This window comes from Lepidochelys kempii, chromosome 4 (assembly GCF_965140285.1).
Source record: "Lepidochelys kempii isolate rLepKem1 chromosome 4, rLepKem1.hap1, whole genome shotgun sequence".
NCBI lineage: Eukaryota > Metazoa > Chordata > Testudines > Cheloniidae > Lepidochelys > Lepidochelys kempii.
The window spans coordinates 95,032,911-95,050,746 of NC_136383.1; the positions used below are offsets into that span (position 1 = coordinate 95,032,911).

The window sequence follows — 17,836 nt, forward strand, 5'->3', positions numbered from 1 at the left end:
TGTAGGCTGACAATCCCAGAGAACATAGGTATGTGGTTACAGCACAACCTATATTTTTTGACAAGCCAAGTTTTCGTTTTTGTTTTGTTGTTTTCTTTCTAACTCTCGGGTGTAAAGTTCTTTAAAAACAGAGAGGCTAACATGACAGAAACCAAGGCACAACACAAATTGGAGTTAACCAGACTAGAGGCAGCGAAAGAGGCAGAAAAGGCCCTAGAGGCTGCCCACAGGAGAGCTATGAAGGCAAAGGACAAAGAAATGGCGGCAGTGAAAGAGGCAGAAAAAGCCCTAGAGGCTGCCCACAGGAGAGCTACGGAGGCAAGGGAAAAAGAAATGGAGGCAAGGGGAAAAGAACTGGAGGAGAAGGAAAAAGAGAGGAAGCATGCACTGGAGATGGAGAAGGTAAGGGCTGAACGGAATCTACTGGATAACCCTAACAATCCTTCCCCAACAATCCACAAATGGGAGCAACTATGTCCACAATATAATGAATCCAGTGATATTGCTGAATATTTTCTCACCTTTGAGAGACTGTGCACTCTCCGTAAAATCCTGAAGCTCACAAGATGACCACTTGGTAGCAAAATTAACTGGAAGAGCTCTGACATATTCAATAAGATGCCTATTGATTAGGCTTCTGACTATAATAAGTTCAAGGATTTAGTTTTAAAGCAATTAAAATTACATGTGAAGCGTACAGAGTAAAATTTTGAACCCTTAAGAGAGGGTCTGGACTAAGTAATGTGGCTTATCTAAACCAGATGAAGGATCTGTTAGATAAATGGGTCCAAGGAAGGGGTGTCACTAGCTTTGATGGAATGTGTGATTTGATAGCTCAGGAGCAATGCCTGAATATGTCCAAGGAGGAAATAAAACAGTGTTTATGGGATAAGAAAATGGACTCAGCAGAAAGTTTTGCTTCTTATGCTGATCGATATGAGCAGTCCCGGACCGCCAGAGAGGCGGGGCAAGCCAGAACAAAACAGGTGGAGGGAGGAGAGAGCAACAACCCTGGTCGTAGTTGGAGCAGATACCAGAAGGGATACCCTCAGACCACACCCTACTACCGGGGCAGCCCAAGGCTCCAACTACACACTAAGGAATACTCCAGACACCTTATCGTCCTGCCACACTGTTCTCCAGCAACCCACCTTGTCCCAGTGACCCGTGAGCTGGATGATGTTTTAAATGTAATGCGCCAGGGCATGTGAAGGCCAACTACACCAAGAACCCCAACAGATTACAGTTCATTGCACCGGAATCACACCAGAGGTCCTCAGGCCCAGTTACCTCCCATATACAGGGGGAAACTGTGAGTGTGGGCAGGAAGAAGGTCACCGCATGGAGGGACACCGGAGCACAAGTGTCGGCTATCCATGGTTCCTTAGTGGACCCCAATTTAATCGACCCAGAGATCCAAGTGACAGTTCAACCCTTCTAGTCCAACTCTTTCAATTTGCTGACAGCCAAGTTGCCTGTCCAGTACAAGGGCTGGTCAGGAACCTGGACTTTTGCAATATATGATGATTATCCCATCCCCATGCTGTTGGGGGAAGACTTGGCCAATCATGTGAAGCTAGCCAAGAGGGTAGGAATGGTCAGCCATAGCCAGGCTAAGCAAGCCGTGATGCCTAGCTCTGTTCCGGAAACTTCTACCAGGACCCGGTCAAAGGTGATGGAACCAGACCCCATGCCAATGTCTTCAACAGCAGTAGTGGATCCAGTCCCAGAGACCCAGACAGAGCCAGTCCCAGAACCGGAACTGGCGGAACAACCAACACCAGACCCATTGCCAGCACTGAATCCAGTACTTGCAACCCCAACAGCAGAGGGCCCCACTGAACCTGAACCGGCAGCAGCCAATAACCCTACACAAGAGGCTCAGCCAGAGCCTGAACCCCAACATAGTGCACCAGCGGAGAGCAGTTCACAGTCAATGGAAACAGCCCCATCTCCTACATCGCTTCCAGCGGGACCAAGTCTAGGTCCACAATCCAATGAGGAACTGATGTCTCCAGCATCAAGGGAACAGTTCCAGACCAAACAGGAAGCAGATGAACACCTCCAGAGAGCTTGGACGGCGGCACGGAGCAATCCACTGCCTCTCAGCTCTCCTAATCGAACCAGGTTTGTTGGAGAAAGAGGACTTTTATACAAGGAAACTCTTTCTGGTGGACACCAGGAAGACTGGCATCCTCAGAGACAGTTGGTAGTTCCAACTAAGTACCGGGCCAAGCTCTTGAGCTTAGCCCACGATCATCCTAGTGGCCGTGCTGCGGTGAACAGGACCAAAGACCATTTGGGGAGGTCATTCCACTGGGAGGGAATGGGCAAGGATGTTTCTACTTATGTCTGGTCTTGTGAAGTATGCCAAAAAGTGGGAGAACCCCAAGACCAGGTCAAAGCCCCTCTCCAGCCACTCCCCATCATTGAAGTTCCATTTCAGCGAGTAGCTGTGGATATTCTGGGTCCTTTTCCGAAAAAGACACCCAGAGGAAAGAAGTACATACTGGCTTTCATGGATTTTGCCACCCGATGGCCGGAAGCAGTAGCTCTAAGCAACACCAGGGCTAAAAGTGTGTGCCAGGCACTAGCAGACATTTTTGCCAGGTTAGGATGGCCCTCCAACACCCTCACAGATGCTGGAACTAATTTCCTGGCAGGAACTATAGAAAGCCTTTGGGAAGCTCATGGGGTAAATCACTTGGTTGCTACCCCTTACCATCATCAAACAAATGGCCTGGTGGAGAAATTTAATGGGACTTTGGGGGCCATGACACATAAATTTATAAATGAGTACTCCGATGATTGGGACCTAGTGTTGCAGCAGTTGTTCTTTGCCTACAGAGCTGTACCACATCCCAGTTTAGGGTTTTCCCCATTTGAACTTGTATATGGCTGTGAGGTTAAGGGGCCATTACAGTTGGTGAAGCAGCAATGGGAGGGGTTTACACCTTCCCCAGGAACTAACATTCTGGACTTTGTAACTAACCTACAAAACACCCTCCGAACCTCTTCAGCCCTTGCTAAAGAAAACCTAAAGGATGCTCAAAAAGAGCAAAAAGCCTGGTATGATAAACTTGCCAGAGAGCCTTCCTTCAAAGTAGGGGACCAGGTTATGGTCTTAAAGGCACTCCAGGCCCATAAAATGGGAGCATCGTGGGAAGGGCCATTCATGGTCCAGGAGCACCTGGGAGCTGTTAGTTATCTCATAGCATTCCCCACCTCCAACCGAAAGCCTAAGGTGTATCATATTAATTCTCTAAAGCCCTTTTATTCCAGAGAATTAAAGGTTTGTCAGTTTATAGCCCAGGGAGGAGATGATGCTGAGTGGCCTGAAGGTGTCTACTACGAAGGGAAAAGTGCTGGTGGCGTGGAAGAGGTGAACCTCTCCATGACCCTTGGGTGTATGCAGTGACAGCAGATCAAGGAGCTGTGCACTAGCTACGCGCCAATATTCTCAGCCACCCCAGGACTGACTGAACAGGAATACCACTCCATTGACACAGGTAATGCTCACCCAATTAAAGTGCAACCTTACCGGGTGTCTCCTCAAGCTAAAACTGCTATAGAACGGGAGATCCAGGATACGCTACAGATGGGTGTAATCCGCCCCTCTGGCAGTGCATGGGCATCTCCAGTGGTTCTAGTTCCCAAACCAGATGGGGAGATACCTTTCTGCGTGGACTACCGTAAGTTAAATGCTGTAACTTGCCCAGACAACTATCCAATGCCACACACAGATGAACTATTAGAGAAACTGGGACGGGCCCAGTTCATCTCTACCTTGGAGTTAACCAAGGGGTATTGGCAGGTACTGCTAGATGAATCCGCCAAGGAAGGGTCAGCCTTCACCACACATGGCGGGCTGTATGAATGTAATGTACTGCCTTTCGGGCTGCGGAATGCACGCGCCACCTTCCAAAGACTTGTAGATGGTCTCCTAGTGGAGTCAGGAGAATATGCAGTCGCCTACCTTGACGATGTGGCCATATTTTTGGATTCCTGGGCAGAACACCTGGAACATCTACAAAAAGTCTTCAAGCGCATAAGGGAGGCAGGACTAACTGTTTAGGCCTATTTGACACTTCTTGGCCTTAACAGAGTGACTTACCTTGGACACCAGGTGGGTCAAGGAACCATCAACCCCCTACAGGCCAAAGTGGATGCTATCCAAAAGTGGCCTGTCCCAAAGTCAATGAAACAGGTCCAATCCTTCTTAGGCTTGGCCAGATATTACAGGCGATTTGTACCGCAATACAGCCAAATTGCCGCCCCACTGACAGACCTAACCAAAAAGAAACAGCCAAATGCCGTTCAGTGGACCGAAGAGTGCCAGAAGGCCTTTAACCAGCTTAAAGTGACACTCATGTCTGACCCTGTGCTAAGGGCCCCAGACTTTGACAAACCGTTCCTAGTAACCACAGATGTGTCCGAGTGTGGTGTGGGAGCAGTTTTAGTGCAGGAAGGACCGGATCAAGAATTCCACCCTGTAGTGTTTCTCTGTCTGAGAGGGAAAGCAACTGGTCAGTCAGTGAAAAAGAATGTTACACCATTGTCCACGCTCTGGGAAAGCTACGCGCATACGTTTGGGGACGGCGTTTCCACCTGCAAACCGAGCATGCTGCGCTACAGTGGCTTCATACCGCCATGGGAAATAACAAAAAACTTATTCGGTGCAGTTTAGCTCTCCAAGATTTTGATTTCGACATCCAACACATCTGAGGAGCGTCTAACAAGATGGCTGATGCACTCTCCTGTGAAAGTTTCCCAGAATCAACTGGTTAAAATCGTCCTTGAGATGTGGAAAATATTGTTAGTCTTTATATACTTGGTAGTATATTTAGAGGTGCATGTGTCTTATTAACTCTGTTTTCTCCTAGAGCTCCAGGAAGAAATCATAGCCAGTGTTCCACCCTATCTGTGATTTGGGGGGCATGTCATAAATATAAAGGGAAGGAATCTATGAGGGATAGATTAAAAAAACAGTCAAAGCTTATACTCTTGTCAAGGTTCCTTGCCAGCGTTTCACCCTATCAAATCACAGATAGGGTGTTTAACCTTCCCTTTATATTTATGACACGCCCCCCCCCCAATCACAGACAGGGTGAAACGCTGGCAAGGAACCTTGACCAGAGTATAAGCTTGGACTGTTTTTTTTTTTTAATCTCTCCCTCATGATTGTGAAGATAACAACCTGGAAAGCGTTAACCAAATGTAAATCTGTGCACTGCTGTCTTCCTGAGCCCTGGCCTACTCTACAGAATTACTTCAATATAACCAGGTTGCTCAGGGGTGTGAATAATCTGCATCGCTGAGTGACGTTGTTATACCAAACTAAGCTCCAGGGTAGGCAGTGCTAAATTGGTGGGAGAGCTTGCTTCTGTCATTTAGAGTGCCTTAACTAAAGCGCTACAGCATTCGAGAAACGATTGGTGTAGCTGCGCCAATGCAGCATTTTAGGTGTAAACCTGCCCTGAGTTTGCAGATATGTTTGATAACGTGTGGTGTATGAACAGGTCCATTTATCTCAATTGGGTGTTAACTCTGAAACCCCTGCAAATGGCTTATTAAATGTCAGCAAAGTGTTTGAGTATCAGGTGTAAGGGCCTGCAGCTGTGCCTCCTCAGTACAACTGACACCCTAATGAGCTAGCGAGGCGGACCACCAAGACTGATTGGCTGAGAAAGTTAGCAGGCCAGTTGTTTAAACTCAACAGCAGCAATAGCTTCCTGGCTGCTCAGCATATATGCTCGTGGACTTTTTGCCTCCCTGTGCTCATCTCTCTCAAGCCTTGCTTCTGCTCTGCTTGCTCCTCCACAGCTTCAGCCCAGATTCTGCCCTGCACCCAGCCTTATTCCCATCCTGTCCCACACTTGTTCCTGCCTCAGAACCAGCCTGTTCCTGCCTTCCCTGATTTCTGGTTCTGACCCTCAGCCCTGATTCCGTATTCCGGCTCTAGTATTCGGACTTTGACTCCAGTTCTGACCTTCAGCCCTGCTCTGGCTCTGGCATTTGAACTCTGACCACTAGGCTTGATCGCCTGTGACCTGGTCTCCTGACAGTTTGAGCAGTCCAAAGAACTAAGCAGAGGGGAACTATGCTGACAAGGGGTCCAGACCAGTGGTTAGTATGGATCCCTCCCCGGCCAGTCTTTCCCTGCTGGATATAGGGTTGCCTGGCATGCTGAGGTAGAATGCAACACTGAACAGGCAGTCAGAATTTCCCCCGACTTGCCCCCTTTACACCTCCCCCCCCCCGCTTCATGTGAGCTGAAGATTCCCCTGCCTGGTAATCACGGCACATTTCAGGGGTTTTAACCATTGGGCCTGATTCCCATTCTAACCACTAGGCATGACCACCTACAACCCGGTCTCCTGACACACACTGCTTGTCATTTTTCCAGAAACATGTGAGTGATGTGCTTATCTGACAAAAGTCTCCCATACCTCTACAGGTGCCAAGTTTCAACTGACCCTGCCCCATTTGCCAAAACCTAGTTTCCTTCCTCAGCTATCTCCAGGGACAACATGTGTGTTATAGTGATTCTTTGTTTCACATTCTTTGGATGTGTTATAGTGATTCTTTATTTCTTCCACTACTGCTAAACTGGGCTCTGGTGTGAGTCTTTTTGCTTCCAGAGGCAAATAAACTGTTTTGTTCTTCAAGTTATTCTGAGCTGAAGTTTTTTATATACTTACTTCATTAAAAGTCTCTAGCCGAGGTTCCACAAGGAGTGTAGCAGATCATTCCTATTGTTAGTATGTGCACAATGTATTATTTGTATAAACTTTCCCAGTAGTAGACTACAGTACAGTGTAGGAAATCTGTCTAGAGCAGGGATTGTCGCAACAAAATTTTGGAGGCCTCAGAGTGAGGTCACCAATTCCTGCTGGTGGCATCTCTGACAAACCCATCACTCTGTCCCTGCCTCCTGCAGTCCTTCAGTGAGAGCCAGTGGAGAGCCGGCTGCCTGTGGAGTCATGGATAGGAGCAGGAGGGCTGCGCAGGGCAATGCCCCAGAGACTAAACGTCACAGCTGCCTCCAGTGCTGTGTACACCGTCTCTGTGTCTCCAAAGCCACAGACCACGAGGTGACTGCGCGGTGCAGGGCGCCGATCCCTGTTGGCAGTGCCAGTGCAAACATCAAGGCGGCGTATCTCGCTGCCCATGGTAACAGCTATTCAAGAGCAATAGCTGGGTGCTGCAGGGAGGGGCCGCAGCTCTGCGCCCTCTGCCCATGCTTTGGAGGCTGTCGTAGCCCCCCAAAAAATCCACTCGTGGCTGCATGCAGCCACAGTGGCCTAGGAGCGGTGGAAGCTCCCTAAGAGTGTGGGGGGGCCAGAGGTGCCCGAAGTGTGGCCCTGCCCTCACACCCCTTCCCCCCAAGGTTCTGCCCTTGCGCCGCCCTTTCTCTCCACCTCTTCCCCGCCCCCCATGAGCCCGCTTCCCTCTCGCGCCTCTTTGCCCCTTCCCCTGTCGTTCATCCTTCTGGCCGATAAAAGGTGGGAGCGACATAGCTCTCCCACTTTTAATAGTGATGGGGTCCCCCCTGTTCCGCTGCCCCTGTGGTGGCCACAGTGAGAAACGTTCATCTAGACATATTCTTAATTAGCTAGACTCACTGAGGCTGGCTTTCTGTGTCAGGCTGGAATCTTTGGGAAACATGGTATTGTTTTCCAGATCTACCATGCCATCTGTTACTATACTAATGTATCTAATAGGCACAGTGATTCATCATATTACCCTTCTCCAAATTTACAATCAAAAGGGAATGAATGGATAGAGTGTAACTGTCCTTAAGCATAGTCTTATGAGTTAGAGGAAGGTTATGATTTTTTCCCCCCAACATGGGCAATTTTTCTGACTAAAAAAGTCATTGAAAAAAATGGACTGAAAATAAAATAAAAAAAACCACAAAGGTTTTATGAAAGTAAATCTGCTTTTCCTCACAATACAGTAAAGAAACAAATGTTCTGCACTCCTAGAAATGAGCATAAAATCTTTCCATCTTATAACTTAACTCTTGACCATATTTAAGTTTTATTTTTCAATAATTGTTTAAAATTGGTCCATTCAGTTGCTCATTTTTTACAACTTCCCTTCAACTTTAGGCATGTTGAGTCAGATAAATTCATACACTGACATCTGGTAGTCGCTGTGTTTATAACCCATTTGCAGTATTGATCAGCTGCTTTCATGGTCATTATAATTAAAGTAAGAAAGAACCACTCCATAAATTCAACAGTGCAAAGATTGAAAGATAAAATGAGCAAGACATGATATCTGCCAAATAATGGTTGGATTTCTGGTGCTTACTCCATTTGTAATGTTCTGCATGGGACATAGAGCTTTGATATAGAGCAGTTAGTCTATCATAAAAATCCCTTAAGTATTTATCTTGAACTTTAAAAACAAACAAACAAATATTCTTCCATAACTTAGAATTAGGACATATTTGTGTTTTGTTTACTTGCATTCCTAAAATAGTTTGTTGTTAAGTCGGTGCAATCCTGCAGATAAAACCAGGGTAGTCTACATACAAACTGATGTGAACATTTCTCTTAGCTTTGTTATTAGGAGCAGTTAGGCACTGCTAAAATTGAAATAGTATTCAAATGATTGATTGAGGCAACTTTTAAGTTAGACACACACCGTATTTTTCCTTGTGATAGTCTTAAGGTACATATTTCCAGTTCAGAATGATATATCTGCTAGCAAAATAGCAGATAGTACAATTGTTGAGCTAGTATGAAAGTATGTAGATAATTTTGAAATGGTACTATCTGCTAGCTCACTAGTAAAGCTATCTAACGTTTATGAGAGACAAAGTGGGTGAGGTAATATCTTTTATTGGACCAACTTCTGTTGGTGAGCAAGACAAGCTTTCGAGCTATACAGAGCTCTTCCTCAGGATCATTTCAAAACTGGTCCTGAGTAAGAGCTCTGTGTAGCTCGAAAGCTTGTCTCGCTCACCAACAGAAGTTGGTCCAATCTGCTACTTTGCTAGTAGATAGATAATTTCGAAATGGTACTATGTACCCAAGGAAGAGCTCTAATTTGAAAGCTTGTCTGTCTTACCAACAAAAGTTGGTCCAATAAAAGATATTATCTCAACCACCTTGTCTTTCTAATATCCTGGGATGAGCTACAACAACACTGCATATAACAATGATGTTTATGAGTCAACTCAAGTGCTGTGGTTTGGGAGATGGAGATCATTTAGGTTTGGAACTCCAAATGATTCTTAATATAGGCACTGTCTGATTCATTTAACACCCCCTTTCAACTTTTATTTGAAGCAAATTTATTGTTCTTCAGAACACCTGGATTGTAATGTACTGTCATGACATGCACTTCAAGAAATAATAAGGAAAGAGTGTGTGTAACTTGCTGGTACTATAATAATTGTACATGGTTTTTATCTTTCTTTTTTAGCACTGCAAAATACAACATAATCACATTCCTGCCAAGGTTTCTTTATTCCCAGTTCAGAAGAGCTGCTAATGCATTTTTTCTTTTTATTGCATTACTTCAGGTAAGCTCAACTAAAAAAAAATCTGAATTTCAAAACATTCAAGTGCTAATACATTCCATAGATTATTATTATAGCTATTTGAATGTTTTACAAAAATTCCATGTGTCCATTGAGTTAAATCATGTGATATGGCTTTAATGAATTAAGAATAAAATGTCAGTGAAATACTGGATATTTTTATATCTCATTTTGCAACTGTCTTATGTATAGAAAATATTTCCTTACATGGAATTTTTATTTCTCATCATGCAGGGCCTCCTCCAGTGGCCTGAACTTAAATCCTGGGCTAACAGACCTTTTCTCATTGTAGAAGTCCTCCATTATGAAAAAATAAATATTTCTGACAAAGAAACTAATATTTTGGGTTTACCAAACTGAATTTGATCAGGACTAAGGTTCATCTTTTACAAAAAGTGCCAGAAGATCGTTGATCACAAATTGACAGGGCCTCAGTTTGAAGTCTTTTCTAGAAGACTGCACTTCCATCTCAAATACTGGCCAATTAGCAGAGTACTGATTGAGAGGAAAAGATACAACCTTACTGAATCACCAGGACAGCTTCTTGTAGAAAGGATCTTCAGGAAGTGATCAGCTCTGATCCATCATAGCTTAAGATCTGACACCATTGCAGTCAAAGATATTGATGCGTATCAAAACCAAGTAATTAATTTAAAATAGACATTTATTTTTTAAAATTTGAGATTCTCATGTGACATTTCCACATAGGTGACTCTGACATTAACTAGTATCAGTACCAATTACTGTGCCAAGTGCAGCAGAGTGATATTTAACTCTTCCATTACTTAACTGTTGAACTCTGATTGGCTTAGAAAGGAGATTATTTATATGTTTCATCCACCTGAAGTCCATGTTATTCAGAAGTGTTTTTTTTTTAAAAGGACACAATACTTTTGAACTGTGTTGATTTAAAATATTTCACATTTGTTTTAAGTTTATAATGTAAAGGCAGACCATATAGTTGGTGTGATACATTATGTGTGCCATACCTAATGACTGAAGTTTGAACTGTGGACAGAAATAGTGACAGTTACATTTATATTTAACATTTCTAAATTCACCTAAATCAGTGTTGTTGTATATTAATTAGTCAATATATACAATTAACAAAAGAGGAAAGGTCCCCTCATCTTAGTGATATTGGCTGCATTTTGTACCATAACACTAGTCACATGGCACGTCTATTCACTCTCACACCTTTTGAGTAATGGTCTCAAGTTGCAGTGGGGGAGGTTTAGGTTGGATATTGGGAAAAACTTTTTCACTAGGAGGGTGATGAAGCACTGGAATGAGTTACCTAGAGAGGTGGTGGAATCTCCTTCCTTAGAGGTTTTTAAGGTCAGGTTTGACAAAGCCTTGGCTGGAATGATTTAGTTGGGGATTGGCCCTGCTTTGAGCAGGGGGTTGGACTAGATGACCTCCTGAAGTCCCTTCCAACCCTGCTATTCTATGATTCTATGAGTGATTGTCAAATATTCAGATGAATGTGGATGACTAGAGTTATCAGTGTTTGCCATAGAACTAAGCAGCTCCTCTCTCTGCGGTTACTGTAGCACACACAATAGTTCTTTGTGAACATTAGATCATCCAGCTATACTCGTGTGCACATTCAGTATAGCATAGGCTATTTGCGTCTCAATTTTGTGAGGGTTTTTTTTTGGTTTTTGTAATCTTGCATCCAGAGGTATTACTGAGGATGTAGGACTTGCCTTTTTCTGCTATAAATGAACATTTTAAATATGAAACTTTTTAGCAGGAGAAATCTCTATTGAAAATCTGAAATTCTGTTAATTAGGAAACGCTAATAAAAGAAACAAGTACAAAATATCTACTGCAATTTAAGACTATAAAAGAAGAATGTAAAGAACTAGGAACACACAAGTAAAAAATCTGATTTTGATTTTTTTAATACATGATTTTTATCCCCCTCTGAATACAGTGCTTTGTAAAATGCAGTCCTCCTTTGCCCAACTTACATCTAACTCCAAAGAAAATATTGAATAGATTCCACTGGTCATGGGACAGTTGAACTTTTGATCCCCATTCTTGAAAACACTGAAGCATATGCATAACTTCACTTATGAGAATAATTCCTGTGGATACTTTTTAAAAATTTAACCACTCATGTGCTTTACTCTGCCATGTCTTTTGGGTCTGTATGATAGTCATTACCTGGAAAACTGTCAGCACTACATTACAAAAGTATTAAACGATCCCTTATATTAAACAAAAGCGCTTTACTGAGACACTGGAAAGCTCAGTGTTCTTCCCCAGACTTGGTGTTGAAATCAGATTTAGCATCAGCCCTTGTGGGTGGGAAGATGGAGGGGAATGCTTCAAAATATCTCACCATAAATTCCTATATAGTTATGCCTACATTTTATAATTCAATTGCCCAAATAGAAACATTTTTCATATTAATTACATGTTGCATCCGATTTTATGAGAACAGGTATAAGTGTAATGAATTAGGGAGATTGAAAATAATAAGCAATTATAGGCTCGGTAGTAAGAAGGACTAAAACGTGCAGATGAAGAAAATGGAATTGTACATGAACCTGAATAAAGTGGCATTCTTTTGCATTACTAAGTTCTGTTTATTATAATCAAACTTCACTTTGACCTACAAATGTAAAAAACATTTTTCTTTTTTTTTAATAGCAAATTCCAGATGTGTCACCAACAGGTCGTTATACAACATTGGTTCCTTTGTTATTTATTTTAGCTGTAGCAGCAGTCAAAGAAATTATAGAAGATCTTGTAAGTATTTAATACAATTATTTCCTAAATAAATAACCTGTAATATTTATGCATCTCTAAAATTAAAAATAATTGAATATATCTACATTCTCGAGTTACACAGCATTTAGTGCTTGGTATGAGGAGATTCTCCTAAGCCCTAAAAATATGTAAAATCTCTTGCTTTAAACAACAGTTGAAAACCTTGAACAATGGTGGAGATAGTTTATGAAAATATATATGATACTGGGAGGTGATATCCATGTGGTAAATTGTACAGGAGTGTGATAAATGTATTGCTATTGCATACCAGTTCATTTTATCACATGCCTATAACCCCATTACCTGCCTCTAATCCATCTCCTCAGGACTTATTCTAAACTTTCTAAACAGCTTCAAATAGCATATTTGTATCATCTTCCTAGAGAAATATTTACTTCTACCTCTAGATATAGAATCCTTTCTCCTGAAAATTACTTCTGAAGTCTGACTGCTTTCAAGTCCAATATCTCATGTCCTTTCAGGGCTAAAAATGAGAACTTTATTCGATCATAAAGAAGAAATCCCCAGATTTTCTAGTGTGTTCCAAACCCATTTCTATCAATATAATTTATCCACACTAGGGGAGTTGTACCAGTGTAGTGAGGTCTTTGCAAAATCAATGTGCGGACAAGCCCCAAATTTCCTTCAGTAGTAAAAGAAGTTGGTAGTGGCTCCTTCTACCCCTGAGGGAAGTCTGCTGGTGGTAGCTGAAAGCTCCTCTTTTCTCCCCTTTTGGGGTGAGATCAGTGTCAGTGGGATTGGGTGTGACATGGTAAGAAACTACAGTGTAAGAGGAGCTGCAGAGTGAGCCTGGTGAGAACTGTATGTTGAGTTCCAGTCTGTCTCAATTCTTAGCATAGGGCCATCCTAGGTCAGTACTTTAAGCTTGGAATTCTTGTGGTGGGGAGGGGGAGGGAAGATCCTTCCCCATGATCCCTTTTTATTGTTTGTCTGCTACAGTACAAGGATGCAGAATTTTACATCTTTCTTTGAGGTAGCTTTTGCATATTCCTACAAATAGAATGTGTGCTCAGAGCTAAGATTCTAAGGAGCTAAGCAATCCCAAGCAGCCTCACTTCTCTTTCCTTTCCACAGCTAGCTATAGGTATATGGGTCTTCACTTTATACACAAAGAGTTCTGTCTTTGTCTTTGATGAAAAATGTTCTGTTAACTGGTTAGAGGAGTTATAGTTCATACATGTTAGATGCATTTTTAGATAATAGTTAATACATATTTAGTTACATTTTAGATAGAAAACTTTGCATAGCTTTTGTGCCGTTGTGCAGTTTTGATTCCAGACAATCTCCACGCAGCTTTAGGGCAATCATCCCCCCTCCCCAAAAAGACTGATTTTAGTTGGTGTATTTTATGCCACTGTATTTTTCCATAGCCAGATACACAATCTTGTAACCCTCTGATCCATCGTCAGGGTAAGGTACTGTTCTGTCTAACATGGTGAAATCAAAAAGCCAAAGTCTTTGGTGGCCTCATGCTCCATCTGTGCTAGAGGCCATCTTGGTTCCAGGAAAGTTCTGGTTAAGTGGGTTCACATCAGTTTGCAGTAGATTGGTTTTGCTCTTCTGTTGCCTCAATCATAAGATTAAGAGGAAGTAGGAGTGGTGTTGTGGACTGGAGGTCTCAGTTCTAGCTTCCTTGAGTCTGAGGGTGCTTCCAGATCTTCCAGCAATGCTCATTCCTTAGGATTCCATCAGGTTCTCACCACATTGTGGATGCTGGGATTTCTTAGTGCCCAAATGTCTCCATGTTTCACATTGTGCCCATTCTTCACTAAAAGGATCCAGTAAAAGCCATCCTTCAGATCTGGAGTATGTACCTGAGTCCTTTTATTTGGAGTCTTGGTTTCAGAGGCTGTCCTTGGTGCCATCTGAAAATGGCTTGGAGGCTCACCTGGTCAGTTCTTTTGCCTTAGGGGTTTTATGTTCCTCATCTGGCTTCTTTTCAGGACCTTTCAGGCTCCCTGAAGTACAACTATGCAGATTCATTTTTGTTCTTTGTATAACTTGTAGATTATGCCACCATATTGACAGGGACCTCCTCAGTTTCTTATTGTGATGAAGAAAATAATGAAAGTGTGGACTATTCCGCCCATCATTCCTCTTTTGCGACCCTTACAAAGAGACTTTTTGGGGATGGAGACTGGCTAATTGACTGGGAATTTCTGGAAGAGGAGGAAGGCATCAGACCTCTGTCTCATTCTGCTCCGCTCCAGGGACTTCGTCCTTTGCCAGGGGATCCCAAAGGTCACTGCATCATCGTGAAGTCCAGGTCTCAACACACCAGCGGGAACACCTGATCATAACTGCCACACCATCAGAGATTTCAGTCAGGGACACACAGTATCTTGCTTTGTTACTCTTTCCATTGTGTGTTCCTTTCTGCCCCACCGTTTTTCTTTGTGTTCTCTCTCTTTCCCTCTCTCTCTTCTATCTGATCCTAAGGTTAGCTGTACCACACAGGACCAGCACCAAAAGTTGAGACAGCCCATCCAGCTCTACCCAGCTCTGTCCAGCCTAAGAGGGACCAATAAAGGAGAAGGACTAGACCAACCAGATTACGTTGCATGATCCAGAGCACTGCTGCTGTGGTTGACCTGCCCACCCAGAGCATCTGTCTGTGACTGACCTGCCTGCTGGATCTCAAGAACATCAGCAAAAGCTGTATTTTCTCCACCTTTACTATACTGTCTCTTCTTCCACTCATGCCTGTCTGTTTGTCAAAAGTAAGAGAAGTAACCATCTTTCACATCTTGGAAATGAGCCACAAAACTAATCCCTCCCTGCTAAGAATTGTTTTCCAACTCAAATAAAGGACTCCCATTTAAAGAGATGATATGTTTTGGTTAATTTTGTCTTATTTAATTGGGTTAAGTTTGTTATTTAATTTTAGTTTTAAACTGCTTCATAACTTTTTGTAGTTATGTTCCTTTCTTTTCCATATTTTAGTTAACAAATTCCAAAATTTTGGGAAGAATTTCTTAGTGTGTTTGCCATGAAACTAACAAACCAAGGTCTCTGTATACCAAACCCTGAACCTTGTTTAAAGATGGACAATTTCAGAGTTGTGCTAACACCTTTGACTCTTTGGGCCCATGTGTTCCATCTAAATTAATGCAATAGGGCCCCGTAATGAACCCATGGTAACCTCTTTCCTATTTCATCTCTCCATGAAGGCAGCATTCTTGGTAACTATCACCTCGGCTGGAAAAATCAGTGCGTCCTTACGCCATATTCTGTAAGGACAAAGTCACACTTAGGCATCCTCCTAAATTCTTGCTTGCCTAAGGTGGTTTTGGATTTTAATTTTAACCAATTCATACACCTGCTAGTTTTCTTCCTGAGACATCACTCACTGCAGCCAAATGAAACGACACACCTTGGATGTGGTGAGAGCTTTATATTTTTATCTGGACGGAGTAGCGCCATTTAGAACATCCCACAGATGGTTCATACCTTTTGCAGAAGGAGTTAGGAGCCAGTTTTCACCCAGAGATTATCCAAGTGGCTTTCAGACTGGATCAGGACCTAGTGTGCACACAGTCTCAGAGCTTCCCTTGCAAATGTTCCAATACCTGAGATATGGAGAGTGGCTTCAGTCAACACATTCACCTCTCACTACTCTCAGGTTCCAGCATCCAGATCAGATGCCAAGTTTGGCAGGGCTAACAAACTCACAATTCAAGTAAGGACTTCTCTCACTCCGCCTGTTGAGAAAACTGCTAGTTAGTTCTCAGAAGAGGAGTTGGTGTGGACATCACTCAAAGAAAGAATGATTACCTACGCTATAGTAACTGAGGTGGTTCTTCGAGTGCTTGTTCATGTTGATTCCAATCAGGTGTGTGCGTGTGCATGGTAGCCGGAAGATTTTTCCCATAGCAGCATCCCTCGGGTTGGTCTGGGCGCCCCCCTGGAGTCGTGCCTTCATGGCCCTCAATATACAGCCTGACCCGCCACCCCCTCAGTTCCTTCTTACCACCAGTGACGATAAGCTGGAACCTCCCATAGCCCTTACTTTAGCAAGCGTGTTCAACTCGAGTTGTTTGTACATAGTTAGTTTATCTTAGTAGTTAGTAGTTAGAGTTGTTGGGGGTCTCTACCCCCCTTCTGACTCCCTGGAGCCATGGTATGCCATGGTCCCTGGGGTTTAAAAACCGTGGTCTACGCGAAGTGCATGCCAAAGAGCGATCCACACTCCTCGTGTTTATAGTGCCTATGGGAGGGTCACCAAAAGGATCGCTGTAAGATCTGCTGCGAGTTCCGCCCTAGGACTCTTGAAGAAAGGGAGCAGCGGCTTAAGGTGATCCTCATGGAGGCAGCTGTACGCCCCCATTCGGACCCAGGCTCAGGGGACCCGGCTCATAGTGCTTCCTCGTCAACGTGGAGTGCCCCGGCACCATCATTGAATTTGGTGCTGAGAAAGGACGCTCGGCACTGGCACAGCACATCCCTAGGCCCAGTGGAGAGCAGGCACCGGTCTCACTCGCTGGTGCCTCAGAAGAAAAAGAAGCCGGACAGTCGGTCACCTCTGGCTAAATCTAAGGAAGTGAGACCCCAAGCGGGCCACAGATCGAGATCCGCCCCATTAGGGCTGTGTCGACTCCTGCCCGGGCAAGGCAGTTGAGTCTGGGCCCCCCATGTTCACTGGTCCCTACGGGCCAGCAGCTGCCACTTCCTTCAATGCTGGAAGCTTTCGATGTTCCTCGGGATCTGCTGCACCTTACGGCACCGTTCTTGCCCCCTAGGAGGGAGGAACCGCTGGTGATCCCATCCCACCCCCAGGTGCAGTCAAGAGGGAAGTTGGCAATGCTGTCCAGGCATTTCCCCCCCTCCATGTCCTTTGGCACCGGCCCACTCAGACAGAGAGCCTAATCGCTCTCCAAGATCTTGATGCTTGATACACTGATGCTCGGCTCCTCCATGGTCTTCAGTCTCAGAGTCTGACTCTTACCGCTCTCGGAGGAGTAGGAGCTGACGATTGAGTTCAAGGCAAGAGCTCCTGGTGCGGCCACCGCAGTGGCAGAATCCACCACAGTGGCCATTCTGGACCTCCTGGGCCTTTCACCAGAGCCAGGGAGGGATCCAAGGGCATCACTCCTCAGCATCTTCGGTGGCCTCAGCCACATTCGTCTCGCTGTCAGCCATGCAGCTCGCCTCGGCGCCTACTCACACGCCAATGCCATCGGCTGAGCGCCAGCGCCAGCTTTGACATCAGCGACTCTTTCGATCTCGGCACTGAGGACGACCTTGGTACTGACAGCAGCACAGACAATGGCCTCTCCACCTTCGTCGGCTCAGGCAGCTGGTTCAGTACTGGCTCCACCGGCAGCACCACTGATCTCTCCAGTGCCTGTACCAACGCCGAGTTTGGCATTGACAGCCCCGGTGATGATGGGAGCTCCATTGGCACCGATGTTCCCCCGAGAGTTGCAGACCCCTTGGGAGCTGATGGCAGGGAGCAGCTACTGCTTATAGGGGCTTGCT

General features: G+C 44.3%; 1 protein-coding gene across 6 annotated transcripts in view; it reads left to right on the plus strand.

Moving 5' to 3' along the window:
* The window catches only part of ATP8A1 (ATPase phospholipid transporting 8A1), a 241,890-nt gene that overhangs the window by 24,446 nt on the left and 199,608 nt on the right, over positions 1–17,836 (plus strand). For 5 of the 6 annotated variants that reach the window (XM_073342153.2, XM_073342148.2, XM_073342147.2 and 2 more), the window contains 2 exons: positions 9,439–9,538; positions 12,218–12,316. In XM_073342153.2, the coding sequence (XP_073198254.1) occupies positions 9,439–9,538; positions 12,218–12,316 (199 nt within the window). Of the gene's footprint in view, positions 1–9,438; positions 9,539–12,217; positions 12,317–17,836 lie in introns of those variants that run through there. The other variant, XM_073342151.2, reaches the window with a different exon arrangement.